This window comes from Conger conger, chromosome 7 (assembly GCF_963514075.1).
Source record: "Conger conger chromosome 7, fConCon1.1, whole genome shotgun sequence".
Taxonomy (NCBI): domain Eukaryota; kingdom Metazoa; phylum Chordata; class Actinopteri; order Anguilliformes; family Congridae; genus Conger; species Conger conger.
Genome location: NC_083766.1, coordinates 26,495,573 through 26,508,075, shown reverse-complemented (window position 1 = coordinate 26,508,075; position 12,503 = coordinate 26,495,573). Strand labels below are relative to the sequence as shown.

General features: G+C 40.9%; 1 protein-coding gene across 3 annotated transcripts in view; it reads left to right on the top strand.

Annotated features, from left to right (window-relative positions):
- The first annotated feature begins 2,222 nt into the window (after nucleotides 1–2,222).
- gabrg2 (gamma-aminobutyric acid type A receptor subunit gamma2) overlaps nucleotides 2,223–12,503 on the top strand; it is a 43,592-nt gene continuing 33,311 nt past the window's right edge. For all 3 annotated transcript variants that reach the window (XM_061248093.1, XM_061248092.1, XM_061248091.1), the window contains exons 1-2: nucleotides 2,223–2,608; nucleotides 11,498–11,640. In XM_061248093.1, coding sequence (XP_061104077.1) covers nucleotides 2,502–2,608; nucleotides 11,498–11,640 — 250 coding nt within the window. In that variant the 5' untranslated portion in view covers nucleotides 2,223–2,501. The remainder of the gene's footprint in view (nucleotides 2,609–11,497; nucleotides 11,641–12,503) is intronic.

Sequence of the window (12,503 nt, the reverse complement as noted above, 5' to 3'; positions counted from 1 at the left end):
AAGTGTTAAATGAAAAATGAAGCAACTATAATTTATTGTCCAAAAAGACATGAATGTTATTGCATTTCTGAATGAACAAATAAGCTAATAAAATCTCTCTGGTCGACTGCCTGTCACTATTAAACAGACTTTTTCTTTATACACTCAACCTATCTGCTCAGTTTGTTGTTTGATGATTAAGTAATTCTGACATATTGTTTTTGTTCATAAACTATAAATTTTGGAGGCCAATATATTCTTTCCAACTATACTAAGTTTCTTAGACTGAATGGCCAACCTGCTTAAATATATGCAGGGAGAACGTATTCACTGTGTGGTGGTATAGATTTCAAAACCTCTAGAAAGTACAAGCATAGTACAAGTAATATCCATCCACTAGGTTTAGATAATTTACTTTACTAAGTAGGCCTACAAATACAAAACGGGAAATAAATCAGAAATAAAGTGACAAACGTTTGAAAACTTAGCGCTTCGAAAGAATATTAAGCCATGGGCGACTGGAAACACGATTACCCTCGAGCTTGCGTTGTCCCAGAGCACATTGCGACGAACAGCATTACTTAGCACATGTGACGCTTTGGTTGACGTCATCGACATTCAGACAGTCTTAAAGAATGAATGATTATAATCCGCTTTCTATTTTCTCGCTCCCGTTGGCGAATTTTAAGGCACTAACGATGCGCGCATTGTCATTATTCACATTATGTTATCATAACTCAGACTATACCAGACAATTTGTTAGACAAATTATATGACTTAAGATAGCTATTGTTTTTCAGTTATTCAAGGCAATTACAGAAACACTTTAAATAGGAAAGCAAACATATTTGCCTTTTTGTATGTAGTATCAAGCAAGTGACAATACATAATCACAACAACATGGAACCGTTACTTGTGTTTAAAATAAAACAATACCACAATGCTTTCGGTATAAAATAATAATTTGGATTAAATGTCGGTTTGAAGTTGATATGCTGGCATATGCCCGCCCCCCCTCCAACAACGTACCCGGTTGCACACACACCCCGACGGCACGCGGCCCTGCTGGCTTCTCTCGTTCATGAGGGAAAGCCTGTGGAGCTATCCATGGTGCTTAACACTCCGGGATGTGTAAATCCGTTAGTTACAGAAAGCAGTGTTCCTTTTGGGAATGAGTTTAAAATGTAGTATCTGAGTAGGCCTACGTAGCAGGGATAACACATAATGTAATGTAAAGTAGTCTATTGATGAAAGATCTTGAACAACACTTGCTAGAACTGTACTTAAAGTGTAACAAATTGGTCACATCAAAGTGCTGATTCGTAAAAAGTCAACCTCGACACAAATGGTAAGGTACATGACAGACTGAAAATCATGTTGTTTTACGTTGCGGGGAAAATTCGCACCAATCAGACATCATCGGCACTTACTGCTATTCCAGATGTCTCAACCCATTTCCACATCTGGAAACCGTGGGACATAATCTGTGTTTATTATACATAAGGCGTGTTGATTTCATGTTTTTATTGCTCATGTTTCCGTTTAAAGAACAAAATGGCAATTTGTTTTATATTGATCTCGAGGAAGTTCAGTAACTCAAACTTAAAATAACCTACTTTTATTTATTTTTTGTTTTTGTCTAAATGTAACTTGTTGCTTACTTGATCTTCTATCGTACATACATGTTCTTTACCACAGATAGGTCCGTAGGCTAATGAGAGCTATGGATGGTAGCCTACTGAATATATATAATGACACAACCAGTATAACCTATATCCGCAATCGTATTTTCTTAGTTGACAACATTAACGCAAAGCTTGCTGATAAAATGTCTCTGTACGTTGATTGCTTTGGACTTTTGTGGACATCCCCATACCTCTCGTATCGCAGCACGTATTGCCCCGATCATGTGTGGTGTAATTTCCTTCGCTTCCCATAGCCAAATCAGCACTTCCCTGGCGCTGTTTCTGTAGAGAACTGAATCTTCATCGAACGCCGTTCCTCCTACAAAACCATGAGACAATAACAATGCCGAACGGCCATTGAGCGTATTCTGCCATTTTATGTATAAATGTTTGCAGCTGACGCATGACTGGGCTTTTATAAATAGAAAGAAGAGAACTGAGGTTTATTTATTTTTTTCTCTTTCTGGCTACGGTTCCGCGCGATGAAACCACGCATGTGTTGATCTGTGCTGCAGCAACGTGCATCAATTCCTCTTTGACCCCAGAGTTAATCTGCATTCAGACAGAAGCTTCAATGTGTTTCATATCTGCTGGATTTTAGGGTTTTCCGGGGCCGCTGCATTTATTCCATTTTTATAATTATTTCTCAATATTTGGAAAGCTCGCCTTGATTTGGTCGGGTTTGTGGCCGCTTCCGCACCACCGCAACAGATCTCGTTTTCGAACCTGAAAGCTAATGCAGCCTGCTATGTGCGTAATGTGTCACAGCGAAGATACACTGTAAATAAAGGGACACGTCCATCTGCAATTGAGAGAGGAGAAAAGAAGACGTTGATCATGGCTCCACCAAATTTAACGTTCAAATGCTCGGCTGCGATGGCGAAGTCAGTTCACTCTGTAAAAATTATTCTCTGGGTATTTCTAATCGCTAATCTTCCTACAAGGTAAGCGCGAATCGTCTACAAGGGTTATTTACTGGTGTTCATTCATTCATTTACTAATTTTAAATGGATGCTTCGGTATACATTTTTCCTCGAATGGCCGTCTTAAGGTTTCTTGATATGGAGTAAAATTGTGTCGCTATGTTGAGTAGCCTATGGCCGTTTCAGTAACAACATAGGCTACGCTTGTTTCAGTACCTCCCTGATTATCTTCCTATGGAATGCTTTTAACATATCGGTTGATTTGTTTAAGAGGTAAAATAGGCTATATACCTGTCTATGATCACCGTATTTGTAGTAATGCATAGCAGGGTTCCTCAAGACATTCGAACGATGTTCTTGTCTGAGGCAACGATTCATAAAAAAAGGAAAACAAGGTTTGCCTGACGACAAGGCATGTAATCTCTTGGTGTTACAGTCGTTGTATGTGGATGGACTGATACATTTTATATTTTCATACAACAAAACTGTAGACTATCAGTAAGTGATCGCTTGCTATAAACAATATGCTCTAGTGAATAAATGGTTAAAGGAATAAGGAATCGATAAATGTAGCTGCAGGGTGTGGGGTAAACGTATCTTAATTTATTATTCCTACGGAATGTGTGACGGTATAAAATTAGCCATTTTTTCTGTCCGGAACAAAAGCCTTGTTTCTAAAACATATTAAAGAGTATTCACTTCCTGTTGAACTTCAATGAAATGCCGGTGTCTGCAGAGCCTACCACTTGACCATTATTATGGCCGTTTTCTAATTTTCTATTCCGTTAAATAACTGTTATTTACCAGAATAATTAGGAACAACAGCATTTGATTCTACCATTTACGTTTTCAGGGTAGTTTGGCAACGCTTTTAACGGAAAAAGAAGATAACCGCGATTCAAATATCTTTTGACACCCTATTTCTATGTAGCGCCTACGTTTGGAAATACCAGATGAGTGAGATGTTAACTATCTTACCATCAGAAACAGCATAATACGCCCTTTAGCCTTGTCGCGAAGAAGCAGACATTGCTCCAAGAAAATACAAACATTTGCGAAAGAAGCGGATGGCTTAATGGCCCTCCTTGGATAAGTCTGGTGTTGCCTTGAGGTTAAAAAATGGAGGGCGATAGATCGGCCTTTTTCTCCTTTCCTTCCTTTATTCACTCTAACACGGTAAAAATGCGGCCAGAAGGCAACGTGGCCTAGATTGGATTTAACTGCAGTGATATTCTTTATGTAATTTCGACATTTTTCATATATTATTACGTTTTGAATAAAATGTGGCTCTCCTAAATACATTTATAGAGAAATATATCATATTGAACCCTCCTTTGCATTTATTGAAATGCATAAAGTTATTCAAACGGGACAGCATTTATTGTACTACCATTTCCATCCACAAGCAGTGATTTCATTTTGAGCCCATGTAAGATGCAGTTTACGTCTCACTATATGCAAGATATATGTTGCCTTTTTATTGTTTTGAGCCTATGTATAGAGGTACATGAGCTGCGTTTATTGAGTGGGTTACTGGGTGGGTGGGGTGGGGAAACCAACAGAATCAGCAATATCTTGAATATCACTGAATGCGTGCATTGTGCAATTTCCACAAAAGTCTTTTCAATGCAAAACTACTCTGACTTAAAGCCTTATTCTTGTCGAGACTGCATACTTCAATAGGCTACCAAAACCCAAAATTAGATGTTTACAAACAAGTAGCCCTCCGGGTGCCTCCCATATATAAATCTAGTGTCTGTGCAGATGCTAATATTGTCTAGAAGCCATTTCAGTCCAAGTGGGAACCACGGGAGGCGTTGGCCTCCCGGGGAAAGCATGTGTTTTTTTTAATATGTGCGCTCTATGCCACGTTTGTAACCAGGAGAAACACAAAAACCCTGACAGCAGGGTGTTGGATTATAATGACTGAGTGCATGCTATCGGATTCCCCTCCTGCAGACATCTACACCGCAGAACCACTGGGCATATTGATGGGGCTTTGTCCCCACATTAATGATAACCATAATAATAATACATAATAACAACAACAATAATAATAATACTCATCATCATAATCATCATAAAATACTTGTCTTTCTTCTAGGGATTGTTAATGGGGATCATCTCACTGTTTTAGTTTTGATTTTAAATTTATACACGCAGTTTGCACCATTTTTATGGTTTCATGGGTTTGCAAGTGTAATATGTCATAATTTCTTCTAACGACATTAGAAGATGAAGATGGCGGTTTCCCATGATGTATTCCTACTCTCAGTGGCAAGACATTGCACCCAGCGACATTTGAAAGTCTAATCACGGGACCTACTTTCCCTCCAGTTACGTAATGATTTGGCATCCGGGCTGAACGGACCGCTGGTGTAAACCCCAAGTGTTTGACGACTGAAGTGGCAACAGAGTAATCCGACAAGCCATCTCTTCTCCGTGGACGTTACCTTGCTGTGCTGCCAGTCTCAGGGCTGTGGATGTCAGTATGCACAGTTTCACTTAGTTTGCCTTAAAGGAGCCGTGGGGAAAAGCTGGACTTGAGTATTAAATGAAAAGCCCTTTTCCCTTCTGGTTTCTGTTGAAGGCTTGGGCTTTTCGGATTTTTCAGCTTTGCTTTGCTTATTGTCACCAAAGCTGACATCCAGCGTTTGCACCATGTCTTAACCCTTGTGTAGTCTCAATATTCTGCATACTCCTCTTGTCCTAAGGGTAAAAAATGAGCTGCCTTCACTAAACCCCTAAAATAAAGCAGCTTAATTGAATTTTAAACCCCAAATCTATTTTGCATGAAGAAACAACCTGTCACTCATCACAAACTTTGTCATCAAATTTCAAGATGAAACAAGATCATGTAGGGGGTTATCTCTGCTGTTAAACATAGTGGTGGGCCATTTTTGACCCTTAAGACAACACTAGGGTTATGGGTGTATCATTCTTCTCATTTGTATCGCCTATCATTTTTTCAATAACACGGTTGTAGCAGCTGGCCTATGCACAAACAGACCCATCTGTTAGTATCAAAAAACAACTCTTAAGGTTTGCAACCCGTTTCAGTAATTCCTTTTGGAAAATGCCTGTTGAATAGGAGTGCGTGTGTGTTAACCATTGCTCAGACGTGCAGCAAAGAAACAGGCCTGGGCAGGACTTATTTTTGGAAGGGGATTAAGGTTTAATCTCCAGCCCAAGTGTACAGGTCAGGGGGCCTTTGTGGACTATTTCAGCCCCAGGGTCACTGATTTCCTCTTCTAGAACTTCCTTCCTCAGCCTACCTGCCACTGCTCATTAGTCTCAGTACAGCGCACGTAGGATTAATTGAGCAGCAGGGATGGGATGAACTTCTCCACAATTAGCTCTTGTTATTTCCTGTATGCGTTTCTACAGCCACGTTTGCCATTTAAAAATGGCTGCTTGTCCCACATCTTGGTAGTTTTCGCATTAATGGGAAACTATGGACTTCTGGAAACAGTGTTGGGATATTTAGTCATGGATTGGAGGGGATCAGACCTGAGTCTTGGCTGGTGCACTTGAGCCAACCAACAGGACCAGAAGGGCTTGCACTTTGAGAGTATTTCATAGGTATCAATACATCATATAAGCTCAGTAAAGGATAGACAAGTATTTGAATCCAAAACAGTTACGAATTTGACCCAGGTCTGGAGGGGATATCTGGTATCATGCATTTCAGATGTTCTTGTGAAAAGCAAATGTGGACAGGCAGCCAAAGCAGTAAGGTAGTCAGAAACAAAATGGCTGCACACCTGTGCGTTTGTTAACTTCACTGTAGACTTAACTGTTTCCACTACCTTGTAAACTCGGCAGACTGATGGAGGTATCCGATACCCATCTACAAGAGGCTAGCACTGGATGATCAATTAATAAGGTTGACCAGAAAATATGATCAAGTCGCTCAGCTTATTATACCCTTTATAATCAGGTTGTGGTTCAGTAATTATGCTTTAGGTCAAAGTTTGCTTAAGGCTTTCAAAAAAAAAATCCCCCAAAAAACCAAACATATATATTTATATATATATATATATATATATATATATATATATATTTGATAAATATTATTTATTGGCGATCAGCTGGGTAATCCAGAGGCTTATCATGCTGTCCTTGTCCTTTTATAGCATGCCTATATAGAATAGAACACAGGATTACCTGTGGGTCAAGGGTCTTCTTCACTGGAAGATATGAGTCTCTCTATAGGTTGTATGTCATTGACGGTGTACTGAGGACATTGGAATCGCAAGGCAATGTGTTGCATGGTGATTTAATGCATCAATCGTGTATCAGTGTTTGACAATGTTTAACTCTTGCATTTTAGTCTATACATTTCTATATTCTAATAGTTTATGTATTCATGAATGGCAAAACCCATGAAACTCATTCTGTGTTGGATTAGGATTAGGATTTAGCATTTGATTTATATGTTTTAGGCTATAGATGAATCTATGAAACAAGCTTGTAAATTTAGAGCAAGTTAATTAGAATACAGTGGGATGGCCCCCATTGTAAAATGGAAGTGCTCTTGGCGAAGTCTTAATTTAATTTTAAAGGAGCACTGTCACGCTCGTTTCAGTTGAGCTTATTTCGATGAAATTCTTAAATTATGTGTGTTGGCATTTAAAAAATTACCGTCAGTGTAGCCATTTCCTAAATATGGGTCAAAACTCTCCAACATGTCCAGTGTTTCCCAGAAGGTAACGGGCCCTCAAACTCCACCATTGCACGCAGAGACTGGTTTATGGACAGCCACCCATTCAGGCAGTCACATGACACTCCTGTGAAAATACAGTCAGAGCTGTCCGTCTAGGTCAGGCTGGCCTAGTTACGTTCCGTGATATTTGTATGCTAACGTAACCGTATTTTTGTGGGAGTGTTATGTGATTTGCCCCATATTTAGGAAACAACTGAAACATGCGCGACAGTGCTCTTTTAAGATTTTGGGGTGCTGGATTAGTCTGGTACTACTTTGGGTCTTGTGTGGGTTCAGTCTCTGCCTGTCTTGGCTGTCTAAACCCATTTAGTGGGTTCATTATGACACTTTAAGAGTGTAGGAGACAAAAGTGAATTAATTAGGGACCTGCAGGTCGGGGGATGTTTGTTATTGGCCAGGACAGCGGTTGTGGCACTGGGGGTGGTGCGTGGGGGACCTGATCTTCAGCTCGCTCTGCTAATGAAACCGGCCTCTGCGAGGGTAATGAACAGCAGAGGCAAAAAACACACTTCCCTCGCGGGGATCTGGAGTCCTCGTGTCAACTTCTGTTTGCAGTGCGCCGGAGTGGAGTGAGGGAGGTCTCGCGGTAAGAGAGCCGTTCCCATCTGCCAAATCCTGCCTTTCTCTCACAAGGGAAATGGAGTGAGCTTATTGTTTTTCGGGGGGCCAACAGAGACACTATGTGTTTAATTGTGCCTTCCTGCTACTTCTAGAAGACAGTAGCCGTTTTGCTAGCATACAATAAGAGCTTACACTGGTTGGGTACCAAATCCCAACAGGGCAGACAGTCACGCCCAGACACTTGACTTTAGTTTTGGTTTTATATTTATTTTTTAGGAGTTTGCATGTTCTCCCCGTGTCTGCGTGGGTTTCCTCCGGGTACTCCGGCAAGACATGCAGGTTAGGCTGATTGGAGAGTCTAAATTGCCCATAGGTATGCGTGTGTGAGTGAATGGTGTGTGTGCCCTGCGATGGACTGGCGACCTGTCTAGGGTGTATTCCTGCCTTTCGCCCAATGTATGCTGGGATAGGCTCCAGCCCCCCTGCGACCCTGTTCAGGATAAGCGGGTTAAGATAATGGATGGATGGATGGATGGATGGATATATTTTTTAATTGTTCTGTCATTTATTTGGAGCTTTTTAATTTGTGTAAGCCTGATGTGCCATCTTGATATTGTCTTTAAACTATAGGTACTGCACCATAGACGATGATATACACGTGTGAAGTGTGAATATTAACAGCAATTCTTTTCATTTCTGTTCATTTCTATGGTTTTAGTGTCCAGGTGTTCAGCAGAGATGCTGCGGTGGGGAATGCAGCTATCCTGCAGACAGTCATTACGTTTCCTCATTTCTCTGTGTCTTTACACTCTGGCCCAGAGGGACCGTTTCATCGAATCTATCTTTCCCCAACTGCTTGTGTCATAAGACTGAGGCAGTAGTGTCTGCAATTAAAAGAAAGACATTAAAAGAGTGAAAGCCAAGGACTGCCATTGTAAAACGGATATTAAAAGAAGAGAGAGAGTGTGTGTCCGTGTGTGTGTGTGGTATACAGAATATGCATGTGTGTGTGTGTGTGTGTGTGTGCTGTGCATGTGCGTGTGTGAGCGTGTGTGTGTGCATATTTTTGCTGAACAAACAGACGGAGGCTTGCCACATGCTATTGTAATAAAGGTAGATATTAAACTTTGAATTCTTCTCCACCCTGGAAGCCTTCCAGCTGTAGCAGGCTCTAAATGAAAGCAATCACGTGACTTCACCTTGGCACACTCCGCCATATTTTTTCTGGGGGAAATTCATGCACCTCCTGTTACCAAATTAGCAACCTAAACCTCAGATCTGTCTGTGTACCATATGCTGCCTCTGCTTTAATCAACAGTCTCCAGAGCACTCATTTTAACTCACAGCAAGTGCTGAAACCAGTAAAATACACGCGCTGTGGAATATTGGCTGTTTTATCGGCCGGTTGTAGATTGGTAGCATAGGGGTATGTGTTAGCATCTGCGCTTTGCTGTACAATGTTTTTTTAAAAGAGGCATTTTGTGCTGCGAATCTTGGATCGCAAAAACAGTGCTGTAGTAATTTATGCTTTTGGAGCCTGGGCGCATGCGGACGTTCCACGTGCCAGAAGTCGTAAAACAACTTAGGCAAGATGGCTGCTCAGTTGCTGAAGTTGTATTTTTGCCACCTAATGGGTAAACTTTGATAAACTCTTGTAGCTAGTAGATACAGACAAACAACTGAGCTCAGTAGTAATTGGAAACCAAATGCTATTGACAGAATTAAAGGAGATGAGAAACATATGGTCCTCATTGTGTGCTGCTCGATGGCTATCTATTCAATCAAACGTGGACAGTGGACGGATTGGCCTGAGATTAATAAATGTCTTATCAAAAATTTAGCTTATCATTCTTATCAAATTTATGAAGTTACTTTCAAAGAGTAAATTAATTTGGGATGCACTGTGTTCTGCCGGGAATTCCAGCTTCCTCCCACAGTCCAATAACACACAGTAAGCTAATTGGAGACTGTAAATTTCCCATTGCATGCTCGGATAGGTTCGAGCCTCCATGCAACCCTGACTGGGAATAAACGGATGGAGGAATGGATGGAATCACAGGGAGGGGGAAGAACACGCAAAAGAACTAGTTTCGAATGACCTGTTTCAATAGCACAGGCACTGCCAATGCAGTGCAATTTGGACATTTTATACGTGTGAGTGTAAATGACTGCCATAGATATGTTAGATTTAAAATACTGATGTTCCTATACGGTCATGTTCTAGGCAGCTGCAGTTGATGGCCTCTTTACTGAATTGTGTTATTCCTTGTTTAACACACCTGCATGTTGTCATCGTTACAAAAGCGGTCTACGGAAATTCTGCTTAGCATTGGTACCTAGCATGACGCGTAAGGCATTACACAAGGTGCTTTATTCTTGATACTTTAGCTCCCTGCCTTGAGTGTGTGTTAGGTAACATCTCCGGGCGGTGCACAGCGAGGGACGCCTTCCTGCAACGCTTCCGCGTCGGTGCGGAGACAGAAGAGCGGTCTCAGGTGCTGCCGATCGTGGGATCTGCTGTAGTTTAAAATCATTAAAGTTAATCAAACCTGGAAGCCAGATGTAAAGAAACGGCGTGTGCGCGAGCTGTTTTGTCTGTTTCAATTATCACACCCACACGTGTCCTTCATCGCCGCGGCGATGCATCCCGGTCTCGGACGGGAGAGACGGTTACCTCTCCCGCTGCAGTGGAATCGCTGCCTCCTTTTCTTCCATGTTTTATTCATAGTGCTATTATTGAAACGGGTCTAGGTTAGCGAGAAGTAGCAAATATTCATTAGAGGTTCCCACTCTGCTTAATGAAAGTGGGCACTTGCAAAAAGACTGTGAGGTCTACCTGTGTCCTGGACTGACTGCTCCGTGTTAACCTCCTAAGACCTGGCTGTTCACTCCTGTCCCCTGTAGGGTCTCTGATACTAATCTCAAGAGCCCTGCACTTCTACTATGCTCAAACATACTGTATCCTACAAGGGGCATTAATGAAAAAATATTTTGTAAAATCTTTTCATTGCAACATGTTTCTGTTATCTAAGACACTTGTGTTATGTCAAACTTAAATAGTTTACTGCTGATTTTCAGGATAATAACTCCCTAGCGGAAAAAGAGTCATCGTTCAGTCATAACAAACATGTGAAAAAGCACACATTACACATTAACACAGTTCTTTTCAACTTGACCTCTTCAGAAGTTTAGTATGCCGTGATCATTCTTTCCGAGTGATTGCTACTGTATGGTTTTTACGTCTTTATCTGCCTCTTTGGCGATCACATTTTTTTTTTTTTTCAGTTTAGTTTTACTGTTTGTGTTTACTTGTATGGCTGTGCCATGTACACTTATCTAGGTTTTCACTGTCATTAAGCGTGCATTAGACTCCTGATTCTGATGAATATAATGATGATAATGATGCCTATTCTGCTAATGATGGCAGTGTTGCTATTGCTGCTGATGGCCATGACCATAATGACGATAATGATGATGATGATTGTTGTTTTTATTGTTTTCTTTTTTCACTCCTTTTCCTGTGATAATTCTTTTCGGTGTTTGTAAGGTGCTGGCCCGTTCACCATGCTTAAAGGGGCTAATGTTGTTTCTAATTTCTTATTTTCTGCTTCTGTGCTCCTCAGCTCTCTCCAAACTGAAAATGATGATGATGAAGTGTCGAATAAAACGTGGGTGTTGACTCCCAAAGTGTATGAGAGCGATGTCACTCACATCTTAAACAGCTTATTGCACGGCTATGATAACAAGCTGCGACCGGACATAGGAGGTAGGCATAACTCCCTGTTTGTCCTTTGTGTTTAACTGAGCTTGCTGTTGTTAAAAACATTTATTTTACATAGCAGTGCTAGCATAGCAGTGCTATAGCATTTCCACAATCACTGCCTTCCATACAAAATTGAGTATCCTCATAGCACAACGTGATGCCATAGCATAGAGCAGAGCTGCTCAACGCTGTTCCTGTAGGTCTACCATCCTGTGGGGTTTCACTCCAACCCTAACAAAGCATACCTCATTCAACAGCTAGAGCAGGGCTGCCCAACCCTATTCCTGGAGATATACCATCCTATGGGGTTTCACTCCAACCCTAACAAAGCACACCTCATTCAACAGCTAGAGCAGGGCTTCCCAACTCTGTTCCTGTAGATCTGCTGTCCTATAGATTCTCACTCCAACACTAACAAAGCACACCTCATTCAACAGCTACAGATCTCATCAAGCTTTTAATGAATAGATTTGGTGTGCCAAATTAGGGCTGAAATGAAAACCTACAAGATGGTAGATTTCCAGGAACAGGGTTAGACAGCCCTGGCATGGAGAGTTGGAGTTTGAGATACCATAAGGTATTAGTTATCAATTTAGGTGCTGTTTTGGTGTGATTTCAAAAGGTATTTCAGAGATGGCTTTTCTCCCAATGTGCATAATAAATACAGAGATGAATTGTCCACAGCCTGTATCCTGTAAAATATAACAGAATAATCAGATACGCTCCATAAAATAAACCAACTGGAACCTGAAAGAAATTCAGCTAATAGGAAGGAGCATTGCTTGTCGTAATTTTAAAAAATCAAATCATTGATCAATGAATGAATCAAAAATGTAGTAATAGATTTGTGAATTGTCCACCTCAGT